General features: G+C 31.6%; 2 protein-coding genes, 1 long non-coding RNA gene and 1 other non-coding gene across 4 annotated transcripts; 2 read left to right on the top strand and 2 right to left on the bottom strand.

The window, feature by feature from the left end:
* The first annotated feature begins 4,762 nt into the window (after positions 1-4,762).
* On the top strand, positions 4,763-8,506 carry LOC101499034 (uncharacterized). The gene is made up of 4 exons (XM_073370517.1): positions 4,763-4,928; positions 5,661-5,743; positions 5,992-7,099; positions 7,774-8,506. Exons 1-4 carry the CDS (start codon positions 4,802-4,804, stop codon positions 8,409-8,411), a joined length of 1,956 nt encoding a protein of 651 aa, XP_073226618.1. The 5' UTR covers positions 4,763-4,801; the 3' UTR covers positions 8,412-8,506.
* Positions 8,507-8,911: 405 nt separating this feature from the next.
* On the top strand, positions 8,912-8,984 carry TRNAK-CUU (transfer RNA lysine (anticodon CUU)). Its single transcript has one exon. It is a non-coding gene; the product is annotated as a tRNA-Lys (tRNA).
* Positions 8,985-11,460: 2,476 nt separating this feature from the next.
* LOC101495958 (uncharacterized) lies at positions 11,461-14,798 on the bottom strand. Its single transcript, XM_004514069.4, has one exon. It carries the CDS (start codon positions 14,665-14,667, stop codon positions 12,115-12,117), a length of 2,553 nt encoding a protein of 850 aa, XP_004514126.1. The 5' UTR covers positions 14,668-14,798; the 3' UTR covers positions 11,461-12,114.
* Positions 14,799-15,499: 701 nt separating this feature from the next.
* On the bottom strand, positions 15,500-19,707 carry LOC105852906 (uncharacterized). Its single transcript, XR_012163794.1, has 3 exons — positions 19,656-19,707; positions 18,527-18,593; positions 15,500-16,372 (listed from the first exon to the last, which is right to left on the bottom strand). It is a non-coding gene; the product is annotated as an uncharacterized lncRNA (long non-coding RNA).
* Positions 19,708-20,103: the final 396 nt, after the last annotated feature.

Here is a 20,103-nt window from a genome sequence, read left to right as displayed (position 1 = left end):
CTGAATGAGCCTGATCGTGGCGGTTTGTTGTTGAGCCTTAAGGCAAGATTGTTAGACCTTGGAGGTATTCGGGTGGGGAATTCCTAGGTGACTTGGAGGTAGCACTCCAAATATCGGGAGCTACCACGCAACATACGTTTACCTCGACTGTCACGTATATGTGTCTCGGGTTGAGTTGAGGGGATCTATGAGGACATGGCCAATTTGGACTTACGGTGAAGAAGTTGCACCATAACGGTTTAACAAAAATTGGTTTCACTCAAATGGTTTTATTCAAGCTTGGTTTTATTCACTCAACGGTTGAGTGAAACATTTTGTATAAAATTTGGGTGAAGAAGAACGGTTTCACTCAAATTGGACTTACGATGAAGAAGAACGTTGAAGAATAACGTGTTGTTAAAGCCATTTTTGTTAAAGCAATTTTGTTAAAACCATTTTTGTTAAAGCAAATTGGGTTTACGGTGTCACAATGACTGTCCCAGAAAAGTTTCTATGTTTTCATCCAAATTTAGTATGTTGTTTTACTCATTTAGCTATTCAATTAAACACAATTTTTCAGATTTTTAACAACCCAAATTTCTCCCTGAAATACCCAATTTCTTCGTTTATAGAATTTGTTATTTTGTGTTGTTCTTCTTCATTGTAAGTCCGATTTGAGTGAAACCAACACCAAAACGGTCGTGTGAAAAGTTGATATACTATCCAATGATTAATTTTCTGATTTATGGTAATTTTCCTTGACCAAATTTTGAAATTTAGTTTTTAGAGTATTTTCTCATAATTTATTTTTAACGTTTACCCATAAAATGTCGAGTTATATCGATTGAAGGACAAAAAGTCAAAGAACAAAGATTGTTTGCTCGTGAAATTGTACTCGTGTGTGAAAGCATCGAAATAAGGTTAGGAATGAAAGAACGTTTGAATTTATGAGTATAATATATTGTGAGATGAACGGGAAAACCGTATTTCCCAATGATTCATCGGGGGCTCGCTATGTACGGCAGTAGCCCTTTGAGAAATAAATTGATTAATGTGAAATATGAGTATTATAAGATTAAAATGTGAAATAGATCCTCTCAACTCAACCATTTTTGTTAAATCAATTTATCTCTCACATTAATCAATATGAGAAGTCGCATCGTTCTTCTTCACCGTTGGAGACGTCGAGAGTTGAGAAGTATTACCTCCCTTGAGAAGAGTGATTTTCCTTCGATTAGGTTAGTAAATCAAGAAAAAGTAGACATAGTGTCTACATTGTACTTTATTTCGAGATTATATACTATTTGCCCAGTTTTGTATATTTTAATTATTAAAGATTTTTCATTTGTAAGGATTTATTTTGAGATTTCATAATATTACTTCTTTCGAACAATTCATTATTTATTACAGTACCTTATTCTCTTATATAATTTTGAAATTTTTTTCATTATTACCTCAGTTTTTATACCCATGTAACTAGACGTTACATTAGGCATGATTATTAGACCTTGGAGATATTCATGGGCGGAAGTCCTATGTGACTTGGAGGTAGCACTCCAAATATTAGGAGCTACCATGTCTTACATGTTTACCTCGACTGTTGCGTATATATGTGTCTTGGGTTGAGTTGGAGGATCTATGAAGACATGGTCAATTTGAATGGTCCGTCCACCAGTGTAGTACCCCAATTTTGTCCAACTTATTAGAAATAATTCAAAAGGTAATAATATTTCTGCCTTCATAATCTTTAATATAAAAAAGAAACAAAAATAATATAGCTACAAATCAGGTTCACCAATTTACAATGTCGAATCAAATTATAATTTTAAAGTCAAATCTTCGATGTGGTCGTTGCCAAAATACTGACCATACGTTTTGGTCCCTCCGTGATAGGTCTCGGTCTCCTCCTCCCCTAAATCTTTTCCTCTGTCGCTAGTTATGATTTGTGTTTTTTCTTTTTGGCCTGCGTTATTTTTCTTCTTCCTTATTTCCCAGCACCGTCACCCTGACTTTTTACATATGTGCACGCGCGCGCGCTATATATATATATATAGCATGCTTAATTTCTTTGGTTTTATTTTTATTACTATATACTAATATTAGTTTTCAGTTGTCTCTTGGCCTTCACCCTCAATTTCTTATTTGTCTTTTTAAGAATTAGGTGTTTAGTAATTTTTTTATGTTTTTTTAACAAGTCTTTTTTTTATATAATTAATATTTAATGAATGTTAAATCTCTTAAACTAATTTAAAACACAGATTTTTTTTTACTGAAGATTAAATAAATGTATTTTTTTAATTTATGAGTTACCAGGACATAAACTATGTTTAGAATGTGATTATTCCTTAATAATTTTATTTTCTTTCTCTTGTTCTTTGCAGATTGTGTAACAAATGGCGTGTATATATATATTGTGAAGGCAATACTTGAGCGGATAAATTGAATTTCTTTAGAGTTTTATTGAGATGTTTTACTTGGTGGAATTCTATTTCGTAATTTATTGCTCCAGATTTTTTTCGATAACGGATTGAATGACGTACGGTCTTTTTTTTTTTTTAATGTTTGGTTTCTTTTCTATTAAGATAGACACATCAACTTGGACGGTTTGTGGATCCATATGAGATCTTCTTGGCCACCCACAAGAACAAATTTAGCAGTTCGACTGATAGACGAGCTGAAACCACAAATGTAACTTGGTCATTGAAAAACTTAGATGACTTACTAAATAATATTTTCTTTTTTTAGCAAAATACATCAAATTTATTTTACTCGTTTTTTCTTATATTTTTCAAGATAAAGAGAGTAGAGATTAATTTTTAAAACACAGTCTACTTAATTGGCAAGGTATAAGTGATCACAATTATAAGTCAATTATGCATGTTGCTGCAAAATCCTCTACTCAAATAAACAGGGACGGATGCATATATTTTGATTAGTGGGGCATATCATATATTATTAAATATTATATTTTTTTAAGAAAGAAATTTGGATTTCTTATAAAATTATACCATTAAATATTATATACAAATTATGATCATGTCTAATCAAAACTATAAACTTGTTGTATTTTTATTAATAATATCAAAAATATTTTTATTTTTTATGTGATCAAATAGTCATTATACAATTTTTCTATCATAAATTTTAGTGGGACAAAGAAAAACTATTGAATTATTTATAACCAAATAAATATTTTAGTGAATGCAATCGCACGCTATAAATTAGATTTGTAATTTCATTAACAAACATTTTATTTTATTCTACGACAAGGATTTACTATGAGCATTTCATTGAGATAAAATAAATATACATTTTAAGAAATAAAAATAAGATATGATTGGAATACGAATTTGAAATATATTTCTTTGTTCGAATTTTAATATGTGTGAATTTTTCCTGTTAAGTTGATTAAAAAAAATATATAAAAACAAAAAAAATATAAATAGAAGAATGCAAAGCAAAGAGATGAGATAAGAACCCGAAAACATTGGGAATGAATACATGTTGTGTTTGACTTTGTATTTGGAAACAAAGAAAAAAACATCATCCTCTTTATCCATATGCACCTCCACTTTCTGTTCCACTTGAGAATTATTTATAAAACAACAAATTAAAACAAAGCAAGAATCAAGAGCTTAATGCCTTGGTGTCACCTTTTTCCTCATTTATTCATGGACAAGTGCAAGAAATATTCTCTTCCAAAAGGTGATGATTTAGTTACATAATCTTCTAATTCATTCAATATTGTTTTTTTTCAAAACCACATTGTTTTGTATATTATGTAACATGCAATAATATTGAAAAGAACATTGAAAACTAACCACTTTTGACAAATTGACAATGTTGTTTTTTGTCATAGAATATGCATTGAGTAATAACCTTTTTTGTGATTTAGATTTCTTATAAAAGTTTTACAACATTAATTCTTATTGACCACAAAGAATAATCATATTCTTTTTTGGTCCTATCTTTTTCATATTCATGAAATTAATTTGAGAATTAGCTTCTTCACATATCGATCTGTTTTTTAGTTTTCAATTATTCTTAAGGCCTTTCAAAACAATTCTCATGCATGTATGTATGTATAACTATTTGAGAATTGAGATGCTGATTGTTTTTCCTATGGTTGGGAATTAAATTATTGTGTTTCTTTCTCTATATGTTATAAAAGAATAGTTTTTTTTTTTTTGAAATGTTAAGCAATTTTCTCCACATATTTGAGGATTTTATCCATGGTTCTAAATTATGGTTACATTTAAGATGCGAACCATGACAATGAAGTAAAATGCTGAAAAATGCAGCTACAATTGTAGTCATTGTGCTTGTAATAATGGTCAAATATGTTAAGTATTAGATATTTTATATGATAGGTCATCAATTTCTAAAATGTTCTAGATAGACTCATGATGGCGAGCCATTGATTAGTTTGTTATAATATATCAATGCAATATATAAAAAACTGGTAATTGTAATCGGTATCAAGAATGAACACGAAGAAAGTAGTTTTATAGTAATTTAGCATTATTTTCTTAATCTCTTGTGGTGAATCTCCTCTTCTTGCATTGTAATTTGTAAGAAACCTCTAAAACATTTATATTACAGCTGAATTACATTTAAGGACCACTGTTTAGATCTATGATTTTACTATCTTCTAATTTTTCAAGAAAACAATTCAATTATGTCAAAGCAACGTGTCTATCTAATTGAAGTCATAATTGATGTATAGAATTATTGATTAATTTATTGGTGTTAGATATTTGATTCCAAAATTTTAGCAGGATTACCAAGATTCTAGCTGAAAGCATATCAAATCTTGTCAACCATGGGAAGGCAAAAGCATTCTGATACTTCACATCATTCTCCTGAGTGTAGTAAAAGCCTCTTACATATTATTAAGCACCATCCCTTATGTCATAATTTCATACAAAAAAGACATGCATACAAGAAGGGTTAGTGCATTTCCTCATCTATGTACAAGTTTTCCTCCATGAAATGCTAAGTGACCGATTTAGAGATTAAAAATGTGAAATAGGTCACTATTATTAGCGACCAATAGTTTAACAGCTTGTTACAAAATCAGTATTTAAATGGGCCACAAACTCATTTTGTAGCCAATTTTGAGACAGATTTAGAAAATCAGTCATCAATGAGATGGAACTATTTCAATCACTAATTGGTCACAAAGTAGCTAATTTTTTAATTGGTAGAATATATTTTTATAAAATCATCATTAATTCTATACTATATCAACTTTACAGTTTAAATTTTTGTATAATATTTTAGAAACTATTAAGTATTTGTTATACAGGGTCAACCCGAGGGTAAGGCCAGTAAAGCAATAGACCTTTAAAAAAATTACTTTTGTCAAAAGGTTTCCAAAAAAAATTTGCTTAATAAAAAGGTTTTAGATTTTAATATTTTTAAAATTACAATATATCAATCTTTTTTAAATTTAATATTGTCTCAACAATATTAAATCAATTGAAAAACAAAAATATTATATGAGATTAATTATAATACTTTAGTGATGTCATGTTAAAATTTAGAAAGTCCACTTTATACCTCGTATTAAAATTCACTTTAGGCCTCCAAATATGTTGGGCCGACGACCATATTGTTATGTTATAAATATGTCACTTTCTTCAAACCTTTGAAATGTTAGCACTTAATTTCATTTGCAGAAAGTGTGATTGCACAAAGGGATGAAGCCTTCTCTTGTAACAAAAGGAAGAACCTCATCCTTGCACAGTTAAGAAGCTCAAATGTAAGTTCTCATCATCTGGTTCATTCCTTTGTTTCTTAGGGAAAAATTCTCTTGTATTTTTCAAATTGTAGATTCAAATGATTTTTTTGCTTAGGTTCATATGCTACAAGCATTATATTCTCATTTGACATAGCCTAAATTCATTTGATTCTGTATTTTTGGATGCATTGGTTTCTTCTCAATTCAAAATGAGTATACTAACTTACTGGAAAATAAATAACAGTAGCATCTAATTTGAAGCTTGTCAGGTTGAAGAAAAGGTGACACTGCATTCTTCAGTTGGAAAAAACACAGAAAGAAACCAGATAGAAGTACTAATTGATGAAAACACAAGAACAAGAAGGTTTGTACAGTGTGATCCTACATTTAGTAGTGATTACCGCGAGTGTAACTTGGGTTACAAGCATCAACTAACAAAAAATGACTTACTTGCACGAAAAGTAAGAGATCAAATGAAATGCAGAGTAGAAGATATTGCAAAGCGAAACACTTTTGGTGTTTCCACTCTTTTATACAAGCACTTTTTTGGTACTTTGGAAACAACCAACATGAAAAAGGAAATATTATTAGCATTTCTTCATGATCCTGTCTCTCCTATGGTCTACCACTTCCATAAACAACGCGTGAAACGAGCAAAAGTGACACTAAATAGGTCTGAATCATTTCCTTTTCACGATTCTCTACCAAAATGGAAAGGAAGATTATATTGTGGCAATGAAACACAAAAGTTAGTCCAATATGAGTCCACAAAAACATTTTATGAACATGTCATGCCTCCATTAACAAAAGGAAGAGTAAATGGAAATTTCAATATAAACGAAGCGGAGATTGTAAGAGATGTTAGTTTTTCTTCAGGTTATGCAAAGGGTCAGAAACATAAAGAAATCAAACATGTTAATATGAATCTCAAACAAAAAATAGAGCACGTAACCGGAGAGAGCGAAAAAGAAAAGATTCGAGTCGCTATGGATTCGGTCATTCATAAACTTCCTCAAGGACAAGGAATATCAGATGAGTTGAAGAAGGAAATTTTGAAGAAATTGACAGATCCTATTATTAAAAGAGAAGTTCAATACAAGAACTGTATAAGAAGAATCAAGTCTCTTGAAGAACCACTAGAAAGTTACTTCAAACAGAAAGAGAATAGCTTCAGAATAGAAGATATACATCTTCAATATGAGAAACTAAAATTAGTGAAAGAAAAGTCACATTCTTCACCATTGAGAATGTTGATACCTTTAGAAAGAATTCTTTCATTACCTGATCTTCAATCTTTTTCCTATGCTTCACCATTGAGTTTCAATGACCAAGATATTATGGCAATAAAAGAATACAAGGCTTCAATAGCAGCATCAGGTTTTCCATCTTCACCCTTCTATTTTTTTTAAATATTTGCTAACTAGCTATCTTTAAGGACAGATATGATATTCATACATTTATATGTTGTCATATAATCATAGTATTTCATAAATTCTATGTTCTGTTGAAAACAATATAGATTAGGATTCAATTTTATTTTTTTACTATCACTGTGATTTTTTATTTTACCTCTATTAGTTTGTGCATATCTGTTTCCAAATGTAACGTGTTTTTATTATTTAGTCCCTGAAATTGTAAAGTGTTGTCACTTTAGTCCTTCACATAGTCAAAAAATTCAAATTAGTCCTCGAATCATCAGAATGTTATAATAGTTGGATACTATTTTGACAGTAAGTTGTATCTTTCATGGACTTTTATGATTATAATTAGTTATATCTTTTAGGGACTATTTTGATGATTCGAAGACTAATTTAAATTTTTGACAAAGTAAGAGACCAAAGTGACAACACTCTACACTTTCAAAGACATAAACGATGGTTTACCCTATTGATAGAGGAATACTAACAACATACATTGTCTATTTCCATGAATTAAAGTCAATATAAATTATTGCTAGTATTTCTTATATTAATAGTGTCAATATAAATTATAAATATTGTTAATATAAATTGCAGTTGCGTTTACTGAATTGTTTTATCCAATGTTGATAGATTCAAAATCTAAGGCGAGATCTTCCGATAGACCGAATAATGTGGATGAGCAACAAGTGACTAAGAAGGATTCCCTTAAAGTGATTAAAACCACAAAGAATGCTCACAAATTGGAGATTCAAACCAAGAAGTTCAACCATGAGATTCCTCATATTCATGTGGACACCAAAGACAAAGATGAGTTTAATTATGTGAAATATGTACTTGAGATATCTGGACTCACTAGTAATGAAAGTCTTTCTTCATGGCATGCTAAAGACACCCCCCTTGATCCATCACTATATGAAGAAATGGAAAATGATCCTGAATTTTGTTCTCACAAAGGTGGTCAATGTAATCACCATGTATTATTTGATTTAATTAATGAGACAATGTTGGAAATTTATGGGAGGTCACATTGTTGCCCTCCTATAGGGTGTCACATTCTTCATAAAGTTTGGACTCATATGAGCAAGTCTTTGGGTTTGAGATACAAAGTTGACCAAACAATAGATGATCATGTAGGTAGAGATTTCTCATCAAAAAGTGATGGGTGGGTCAACCATCATATTTATGATGAATGTGTTGGTTTGGAGATTGAAGACATGATTTTTCATGATCTATTGGAGGAAATAATGTTGGACTTAGCTTGTTTATGAGAAAGTTGTTGAAATAATGTCAAATTTCTCTAAATTATGTTAGATTTCATTTTTAACCCAAAATAATTTTTTTTATAACTTGTTAAAAGTAGGAAGTATGCATTGTTTGTTTAATAGTAATTAATCTTTGTTGGAGAATTTGTTGGACATATGTGGTTGATTTTCTTCTTCGAATTGAAATTTATCCATATGCAAGAGACTAGACTCCTAACCACTTGTTGTAGGTATATCAATCTCTTATACTTAAATCAATTACATATTAGCAACCCAATTATTTTATTATTTAAAAATTATTAAAATATTTTCACAAGCAAAAGCTATATTTTATGAACAATAGTAAGAGAAATTAATTAGTAGCTTAATTTTCGCCATGTACATCACGGGTTAGAAAATCTGAACGTAGGATATATAACATGAACAAACCAGTGATTTAGATTTATAATATTGTTGCCGGGATTTAGGTATGTTTAAGTATTATTTATAAAGAAAATACATATGAAGCCCGTTTAGCTCAGTTGGTAGAGCGCAAGGCTCTTAACCTTGTGGTCGTGGGTTCGAGCCCCACGGTGGGCTTTTCTTTTTTTTAATAAAATATCAGAATTATGTAGGCTATATGGGTCCAGTTTTACAAAATACCAAAGTCTACTCTTTTAAAACCAATTTGGTCTTGTTTTCAGCCAGAATTGATTTTTGCGCTTCCAAATTATGAGAGCAACTTATAAGCCGAATTCTTTAGCAACATTTATCTAACACAAATTCTTTAGCAACATATTCTCCCATGTCTACTATTTATTTTGGTTTGGCAAATCACTTGACTAGACACATTTCAAATTGATTCCATGCATAATGTAAGATGCAAAGTTGTTAAGTTTGGTGATTTATACATAAGATTAGTTATTTCACACTTCATTCATATCCCCCTTACTTCACACTCGTTGCTCCAAAATAACAAAAAAACATGGCCATATAAACAACTTCAGTAGCAATTAATGTAGGATCAACTTCACCACACTATATTTGCTCCAAGTGGGTTTAACCTAGCTTCATCTAATAATGTCTATAGCCTTCTTCTACTTCAAGACCACTCTCTAAATCTACAAATATCTCATATCTCAGGAACTTCAATGATAAGCATACTGATAGAACACTGCAAATTAAGAGGAATGAGGGGCCAAATAGTGGGCCCCACTCACCCAAGTCATACACTTCACACACATTTAGTTTCTAGAATGATGGATGGAGAGAATAAAAGCTAGTTAACAATGTCTCTTATTCTACTAATATTCCATTAAAGGAATGAGGGAAGGGGAAGTGGGAAAGACATTCAATTTCAAGAAGGATGAATGAAAGGAATAAAAGCTAATTAATAATGTCATTCATTTTATGTTATAAGAATGAGAGAATAGGAAGAGGGAAAATATTTTAAAAAATAATTCGGGAAATTCTTTCTCTGGTTAGGAGCAATTTTGCTCTGGTTTAGGAGTTCTTAGAACTCTGGTTTAGTTCCTTTTCTGCATTTTTCAGATTTCCAACATTGTAACAGCTTCAGAGCTCATCAATTCTAGTCAATAAAATTCTGGTTTCTATCACATACTCTAGGAGAAAAATTGGAATCAGTATAAAAACTTAAAAAGATTGCAACATTTGACAGCATAAGAGATCTAATTGAAAATAAAACCTTGATAGAATATGATATGATAAATTTTAGATTTAAATATTTTTTTCGTCCTTAAAACATGAAAAAAATTATTTATGGTCCTTCTTGTTTTGGAATTAGTTATATCAGTATTTCTGAGACTAAAAATCAAAATGATTAATATGATCCATATATTAGAAGGACGAAACCAGAACAAATACTACAAGAACTAACCAAAGCAACAAGGACCAAAAGCAAATTCTCCTGTATAAAAAATAAACAGTTACATGAACTAAAAAATGTCCACACAAGTATTAGCTTTTCTAAGAACATGAGGTGATATAAACAGACCAAAAGATATTTGAAGCTAAATTTTATATTGAAACAACTTTTCAAGTTTAGCTTCATTTTAGGCTACAAATCAAATTTTAAAAGTGATTTAAAACATATGAATTTTGATCTTAGAACCCAGAAACTAATTATAAATAATAGCACAGATATCCTCCATAGTAGATTTGAGGAATCTAGACCCATTGATTTTAGAGAATCGAGAATTTAACTGCAACTTGAAAGCCAATTTATATGATTCTTTGATATGCTCAGGATTATTATTTTCAAATATTGATAGGAAAATTTTAATGCAAAATGCACCAATGTGCTTATTATAGCCTACAGTGGCTATTAAGATACTTTACACAATATACCCTAATAACTAAAAGCAATGGCCCACTTTAAAATTAAGGATAGACCCCTTTAGATAAGAAGTAAGAACACAAGAGGTACATGACAGGCCAGTTCTTAAATGACCTAAAACTAAAAGTTTCCTAATGTAAATTTGCTCTCCATGTTATGGAATTTGTGAGCTTCCCTTATTGTACCAAAGTTTTTGGTCATTTGATCTTTGCAAAGTTCTTGCACACGCCCGTTCAATGCTTTGTTGAACCTCTTAGTCTTGGCCCAACCAGCAATCTTAGTACCTCATTTATAGGATTTGGATTGTACTCCCTCTTGATCCAAAATACAAATAATTTTTAATTGCATTCAGTATATTTAATGCAGTTATATTTATAATACCCTTCATGATTACATCCAAGTAAAATTTTAGTTTCCAATACCCTTCAGAAATAAATATCATCAACAGTATTCTCGATAATGCACTAATTTATTATGAGATTAAGAGGACTAATTGCACTTAACTGAATTTTTTAATAAATAAGTATAAGATTAGACACTTTCGCTTATAATCGAGATCGGACTATAAAAATGAGCAATGCTAAGTTGCTAACTCCATTCAAGTAATGATAAATATGACAAGTGATTGCTTAAATGTCACTAACCTCACCACCTACTTTATAAAAACCCATAAATTTCATTGATGGATCAAACTTCAAGAACTCATTAGTAAACATATGATGAGATGTTAAAACTGAATTGATATAATATTATAGGACATAAACACAATTCTAATCTAAAATGAGTCTTGAATTAGTAGCCTGAGTAATTATTTAGTGAAAAGGAAACAACTTAACATTTATCCCTCCTTGTCAAGTAAAAAAGGGTAAGTTTAGCATTAAATCGGTACTTCTAAAACAAGAACATCAAATAAATGGAAGTAAAAAAGTAATCCATATATAAAGGAAACTAGATGGTTGTTAAGATCACACCTGAATTGTGTGTGTCTTCCCATTGCTAATAGCCTCACTGATAATCAATGCCACACTGCAGTTAGTCGAATTCCTATTACCAAAAAATTTAATTATCTGAACATTATCTGGCTCTTGACGTTATTATGCTCTTGGCAAAGAAAGAACTCACTTTTCCTATTATTAGAACTCACATTATCTGGCTCCTGACGTTTACAAAAGGATTCCCATAAATAAAATGAAAGAACTACAATTCCTATGGAAGATGTCATGAACAGAGTTATGGTCTACATTTCTAGATCCATAAGATAAACAATGGAATATTGATTGGACCAATTTCAAGCCGTTCAATAACTTTCTGCAAGACTCATTTTGCAATAGAATCCATAAGTAGATTGTATGCCATCAATCTTAGTTGAGTGAATTAAGCTCCAGCAAGAGTATGTGATACCTTGAGCTTTCCATTTACAAGAATATCATATGTAATATCATCAGGAACAAGACCTTTATCAAGCATCTCATCATGCAGTCTATAAGCCTCTTGCAGATTACCCTCTTTAAAGTGTCCAGCAATTAAAGTATTATAAACGAGAACCGAAGGAATTATATTATTTCCATTCATTTCCTTTAGAATCTTGCCTGCATTTTCTAGTTGTCCATGGTTACAGAGTCCGTTTATGAGAACTGTATACATGAAGATATCAGGCACAATACCCTTGGAAATCATCTCTGAGTAAAGATCTAAAGCAAAACTCAATTTACCGTCTCTCAAAAGACCACCAATCAATGAGGTGTATGTCTTCAAATCACATGGAACCTTATTCTCTATCATTTTCTGGTGCAAGTTAAGTGCTGCTTCCATATTATTCAAATGTCGGAAGCCACTAATCATGCTGTTATAAACAACCGCGTTTGGAGCCAAACCAATGGCCAAAAGTTCAGAGAAGAATTTGCTTGCACTTTCCATGTCTTGCATTTTGCAGAAACCATCAATGAGAGCACTATAGGTGGTAACATCCAATTCCATGCGCTTGTTTTTCATGTCATTATGCATTTCCAAAGCAAGATCAATCTTATTACATTTGCAGAATCCATTTATCAAACTAGTATAAGTGATAACATTAGGAAAAATTCCCCTTTCGCGCATCTCCTGGTAGGCAAACAGTGCAGAATCAATTGCACCTTCCTTGACAAATCCATTTATGATGCTATTATAAGTAATGGAAGTGGGAATAAAACCCTGCTTGATAAAATCTTTCAACTTATCCTGTGCCTCAAACACCCGGCCAGTTTTACCCAAGCCGTTTATAACAGTGTTAAATGTGTGGTCAGTAGGCGCAATACTTGCAGCCAACATTTGCTCAAACATAACAAAGGCTCTCTCGGAATCGCCCTTTTTAAAAAATCCATCTATTAAAAGAGTGTATGTAACAGCGTTCGGTTTCAAACCCCTTTCAAGAATATCATTCAGTGCACTATAGGCATCATCCATGCAACCCTTTTTGCAGTGACCAAGTATTAAGTTGTTGTAAGAAACTAGTGAAGGTGTAATACCATGACTCATCATCTTGTCCCATAAATTACAAGCCTCCTTAACCTTTCCCAGTTCACAGAGCCACATTAAAATAATGTTATATGTAACAACATTAGCAATACCCCGCTCAACTGCCTCATCAAGCAATCCATACGCATTTTCTAGCAAATTCTGTTTCCAAAATCCTTTCACCAGAAAATTTACAATCAAGACAGTGGGCTGGATGCCCATGAGCTTCATTTGGGTGTAAAGATCATAAGCCTTCTCCATATCCCCAATCTTAGAGCACCCATCTATCAAAAGAGAGAACATACCCACATCTGGAGCAACACCAGACGCAACAATCTCGTCAAACAACTGCAACGCAACATTCACATCTCCTTGCATACAATGCCCTTTCATCAAGCTTGTTGCAACAATTACATTCGCAGGAACACCGCTGCTCACCATCTCATCCCTAAGCCTCAATGCCTCCACAAAATTTCCCCGCTTCACACAAGCAACAATAACAGAAGTATAAGTACCCTCAGAAGGCACCCACCCCAATTCCCTCATCTCCTTCAACAACTTACACGCCAAATTCAAGTCCATCCTCTTACAAACCGCCTGAACAACAATGCTGTATGAAGCCGCATCGAGTTTCAACCCTCTACCTTTTGCCTCCTTGAAAAACTTCTCAGCCTCCTCAAATTTCCCTTCTTTCAAACAAGCACGCATAACAACATGTAAAGTAAAACAATCCCCATACATTCCTCTCTCAACCATTTCATCATACAGTTGGCGTGCATTACAAATCATGTTCCTCCTAACCATTGCAGTCAAAAGTATATTCATAATTGGAACCCAAGGAATCACATCATGCTCTAACAAAGTTCTAAAACACTCAACAGCATCTACAATCTTATTAGCTCTAACATAACTATTCAATAAATAATTGAAAACCCGCGAATCAGATTCGAAACCATACCTTCCTGAACACTCCAACAAGTGTTCCACAAGCACCTTGGGAGAAGGACTAGAATCACCAAAAACATAGTTGTTGAGCAAATTTCGAAGGGAACTGTGAGTTTGTGGGGTGGAAGATAGAATCTGAAGTAACAAAGAGAAAACATCAACGGTTTTAACAAACCCTCGTTTCCGTTCAACTCCTTTGAAGAACTTGAGAGCTGATTTGGGGTTGGATTTGTGGGTTAAGAGGGTGTCCAAAATTTGATTTTGAGAATTTGAGGTTGAAATAATTTTCTCGGGAAAATTTGGGGTTGAAATGATTTTGTCGGGAAAATTGGTGGAGAGTTGGGAGAAAGGGCGGAGGTTGTTCGGAGGGATTGAAGAAAGGTTGTTGGAAAATCTCCTCATTCTCATTCGCATTGTCGATTGGAAACAGAGGAAAGAAGGGCGAATAAATTTGAAGTATTCAGAAATATAATCATTCATTTCATTCATTTTGCTTGTTTGAAATCAATGCAGTGACTCATTATTTGGTTATGCGAGCAACATCAATAAATTTTACTTCAATAGTAATTACAATATAAGCAACCAATATTTGAGCTCACAAATTTATCTTTTGCCATTTGAACGTAATTTTAATTCGAATTTAAATATTAATTCAATTATCTTACGGTTGATGTTGGAAACACTTGCACCATCACACTTTTTTTTTTAAGAACACCCATCACACCTAGCCTAGCCCATTACCATTTAACCCATCGATTTCTAATTTTGATTTAGATTTGTTTGTGGTAGTATCCATTTTTCCTATTGAAATTTATATGTTTAGATTTTTTATTAAGATTACATTGATCAGTTTTTTCTTCCTCTTTTTCTATCAATTTATATTGAGTTTTCATCAAGATTTTATTACTTTTTAATGATAAGAGACACCCTTTTAAATTACAAATAAAAAAAATTAAACAACAACAAAATTTTCACATCGATCAATTTAATCGTGTGAAAACTTAAAATGTAGCGATAACTTTCTCCAAACAGATTAAGAGGCTCGTTAAACAACTTGCGTTAAAATGTCCTTAAGGAAACAACAAAGGAATTTAAAAAGAATTATTAAGTTGAAAGTTTGGATTTTTTTTACAATTTCAAGTATAAAATATACAAATTCCAAGATTTTATTGTTATACTTAGATCTTAATAAGTGCCACAAAAACACTTATTAGCATTTCTAAAAAGGTAAAAAAGAACCAAAAGTGTTGCTTCCTCTTACATACATACTTTTTGTTTATAATGTTGTTACATTGCATATATAAAAAATTTTAAAAAAAAATTCAAATATAACTCATTGCATTTCTTCTATAATCAAAGTTGCAATACATTCAGGGAGTTGTAAAAAGATGGAACAACGACTAGCATGAAATAAGGATATTCTAGCTAGAGTATGAGAGGTCATATTTGCTTTCCTCTTACCAAAAGCTAGATTATAGCTAGCATGAACAGAAAACAATCCTCTACAAAGTGAAATTAAATGACTCAACTCATTATTGTAGATGATAGCCTTATTGGTAGCAGTAGCAACAGTGAGATTGTTGCACATAAACTGTACATTGTTGAATCCATGGTCGTTCGCAAGCTGGATGGAAACGAGCGAAACAGTGGTTTCACTTTCTACCACGGTACCTATGAAAGGGAACAAAGTTGTTTGTGATAAAACAATTCTCCCTATACTATCGCGGAACCATATGTCAGCTCCAAAGCATGAGTTATGTTGAAAAAGAGTACAATCCGCATTGCATTTGAGGAATCCTTCGGGTGGCTTGCTCAACCTCATAGGATGTTAAAGACAAAATCTCAAATTAATGTTTTGATGATAATTAAACAAAAGGTTAATTAAGAATTCTAATTATGATTCTAAGTGTTTTGGTATTTAACATGTGCATTTGAGTGTGTCAAAACAAGTTAAGTACCAAGGATTTCAAAGCAGATCTCATTAAAAATCAAGAAAGCAAAAACAGTTAAACAAATATCGTTCTTGACATACTTTAGTAAAACGAAGATCGTTCCTGACATACTTTAATAAAACCAAGATCATTCTTGAGATATTTCTGGAAAACGAAGAATATTCTCCACATATGTCTTAAACAAGAATGATCGGTTTTCTTTATGAAAGATTGGATCCTAGAAGCTTTAATTCATCTCATACCTTCATCAAAAATAAGCAAGGATCAATCTAAGTCAGCATTCTTACAGAGTTCGAAGGATCAAAGACATACTTCATGAAAAGTACAAAGCAAGATCATTCTTCAAGTAAAGCAAATGCAAGTACAAATTTACAGGTTGTAAAGTACACTGAAGTTGTACTTTCAATCATGACCTGCATTCATAATGTAAAGACAGAAATCATCTCAGACAACTGACATAACCACAAAGTACAAATCAGCTCATCTCCAAATTCGAAGATCGATCTTGGATGCCAAGAATGTTCCTGGTTTCAGCTTGAACACTCTTGTTTTCTGTTTGATCTTATCCATGACAGCTGGCCTTATTTCAACAAATAAATGAGCTGTCATAAAGCTCTCTTGAAGCCTATAAATACAGCTTCAAAATGAAGAACAAAACACAACTCAAAGTGTCAAGCAAAGTATTAATCATTTCAAACATACTCGAGATTCTCATAATCATTCTGCAGCTTACAATTTCACTCTTTGTGTTGTGTTAAGATCAGTAACAACTAAGTTTTAAATATAGAATCTATTTCTCAAACAAGAGTTAAGCAATACTTAGATTCTAACCTTCTCAAAATCATTATTTTGTAACTCAAGGCTACATTGTCAACTTAGCTTGAGTAGTGTGTAAAAATCCTTTTATGTTATAAAAGGTATCTTGCAAAGCCCTTTCTGAAAATATTGTAAGGTAAATCAAAGGAAATCTGTGACACCCTAAACCCCAAGAAAAAATTTATAATTTCCTTATTTTCAAAACAATGAAATTCTTTTTAAATAAATATAAGCTTTCAAACTTTTTTTTAAGGTAAAGAGTATCACGTAATTGTGAACATGTCACAGCAATCCAAAATTTTCATCAAACTTGATGACATCGAAATCATAATATCAGACAACAAATCATTTTTGAAGTACACATATATAAGTTTAATGATAAATGTAAATATGGTCCCAACCCGATGTCACTATCAGAGCGGGAATCCCCAAAAATAAAATACGTTCAAAATAACGCTAACAAAAGATAGATAGTAAAAGTCTTTAAGATAAGACGACTTCCTACACTTCAAGAGTATTAGTCTTCACTTGTAGCTTGCAGCTCTTCTACGTCCATTGCAAGCGCCAAACACAAACAACGAAGGGCGAGTTTTGAAATTATGTCACAGTATAAAATACACGAGGAGAACACACAAACAATCAAATTATCACAACCTCAGAAGCATTCAAGTGTATAATATCGACGGTGCATCAAACTCAATTACAATAAGACAGTCACAAGGATGAAATGTTATGCATGTCCTATATTATATACTTCATCATTTGGTACCATTCTACTCTGAAGTACTTGGTTAGGAGGCCTGATACTATGCCACTAAAAGAGTGGACGGACAATTCATGAATGGCCAAGTCCTCATAGATCCCCTCAACTCAACCCGAGACACATATACGCAACGGTCAGGGTACTTTTGTGTTGCACGGTAGCTCCCGACCTTAGAGAATAACCCATTAATCCACTTAGGAATTCCCCACTGGATGTACCCCCAAGGTCTATCAGTCTTACCTTACAGTTCGACTGTAGCCCTCCATGATCAGGCTCATTCAATTGTACTTCCTCGAATCACTAGGTTTATCAAACCCTCCCGTGATGACAAAATAGTCCTAACTCCAAAATCACAACTCAATAAGTTTCAGTTTGACTTCACAATATTTATCATTATATATGTATATCAGTCAATCACAATAAAATCTCAATATTTTGGTTTACACTACTCACAATGCATAATCCAGTCTTATCAATCACAAAATAAAAGATCAAACAGGTGGCATATTCAAGTGATATCACAATTTCAGTCAAGTAACAAGAACACTCCAGTACATATCATTCATACAGTAACAATCAACTTAATAATCATAAAATCAGACGGCATGCAATATTGATATAAATAAATTCACGACAATTCTATATGTTGCTAAATTATATTTTAGTCCTCACTATTACCATTCATATATTATTAATTAATTATTATTACTCAATAGGGTTCAACCGTACATAGTGTGTCCCGGATGAATATCTGGGAATTTCGGTATTTCCGTTCATCCCACGTTATTTTATACTCATAAATCGAACCTACTCTTACCTCGATTGAAGATTTCTCCAAACGAATCTGATATGCTAAAGTGTCACGTCTTCGTCGATCGTCGTCTCTAATAGCCCGTGAGAGAATTATAACAACACAACAACCAAATACAAATAAATTACTTACTAACAATAAATAAATAATCTGTTATTTGTAATATAGCCCAAAAATATATTTAATATCATCAAAACATATATTAACATAATCATATTTTTGTTTAACTAAATAAGATAAAAAGAACTAAATATAACCTACGTGTGTGTGTGTATATATATATATATATATATATATATATATGTAGTTTTGATTTTTAAATAGGTAACTATATATGTCATATGAAATGCAGGCAAACAATATTTAACTTCAGCTTATATTTGACTACACTCAATTTTATACTAACATAAATTAAACCTTAGACTCTATGCCTTATTTTGTTCTCGCAACAATTATCCACACGGTAAATTAGACTATATGCCTTATTTTGAAATTAATTGCTTATTTATCAGACATTTGAATTTAATTTAATTTTTTACAAATTTTATGTTATTAGAAATTGAACTAGTAATAAGTTTATTATTATATTGATTAAAATAATAAAGTACTAATTCGGTTAATAGGCGTTTCACCAATATAAACAAAAAAAATGAAAACTGAGTTTACAAGCAAAAGAATAAAGCATAATAAAAAAATAAAATGCAACGAAACAGTACGAAAGGCCATGATTTCAAAACAACTCTTATAGTTTCTATCAATACTATAAGATCAAGACTTAGTTCAAAATTGTGCAATGGAAATTTACCAAATGTTGAGATGCGTTCATCCTAACAAACCAATTAACTGTACTAGTTCCCCCTCTTTTTATTTGAACTAAAGTATAACAATTTGATGGTAATAGGAGAAGTGTATCTGATTGTAGGGTATAGCTATATTGTTTTAGTATTAGAAAACATGGGCGGGTGGCGACAGAGCAAGCGGCTATTGGAAAAGAGAAAACTAATCCTCTTCTTTCTTTATGCGATTATCTATATATATATATATATGTGTGTGTGTGTGTGTGTACGTCTAGAAGCCTAGCCACATTCATCACTAATTTTTGATTCACTCTTAATAGGAAAGGCTAGTAGCATACCTGATTGTGGTTTAGAATTGGAATTGAAAGCGCTCCGTAACTATGCGCTAATATCTGGTTCCGTAACAACTATGCACTCACCTATATATATATATATATATATTACATAGCATACCAGCCTAGGTTAGGTTGTTGTTGTTAACCCATTACCATTATTATTATTATTATTATTATTATTAACCCATTCTATTAGTGCTAAAGGTAATGAACGATTAGTGCAACAACACAAATTCACTCATTGTATTATTTTATTTATATATATATATATACATATATTTGTTTTATTTTATTTATTTTTATAAGTTAAATATAGTTAATATTAATGATTTAAATCAATTACTAAGGAAAATACACAAGACACACCTAAAGAAATTAGAACACATATTAACACTCATATAATAATTGTAGTGTATCATTATACTATTAAAATAAGGTAATGAGAAATTGA

Source organism: Cicer arietinum, chromosome 6 (genome assembly GCF_000331145.2).
Source record: "Cicer arietinum cultivar CDC Frontier isolate Library 1 chromosome 6, Cicar.CDCFrontier_v2.0, whole genome shotgun sequence".
NCBI lineage: Eukaryota > Viridiplantae > Streptophyta > Magnoliopsida > Fabales > Fabaceae > Cicer > Cicer arietinum.
This window is presented reverse-complemented; position numbering and strand designations above follow the sequence as displayed.

Bases quoted from the DNA above. Each gene is read 5' to 3' on its own strand.
- LOC101495958 (XM_004514069.4), bottom strand. From the start codon at position 14,667: ATGAATGAAATGAATGATTATATTTCTGAATACTTCAAATTTATTCGC.
- LOC101499034 (XM_073370517.1), top strand. From the start codon at position 4,802: ATGGGAAGGCAAAAGCATTCTGATACTTCACATCATTCTCCTGAGTGT. The intron at 4,929-5,660 runs GTTAGTGCATTT...TTTCATTTGCAG, and splicing joins AAGACATGCATACAAGAAGG to AAAGTGTGATTGCACAAAGG. The intron at 5,744-5,991 runs GTAAGTTCTCAT...GAAGCTTGTCAG, and splicing joins CACAGTTAAGAAGCTCAAAT to GTTGAAGAAAAGGTGACACT.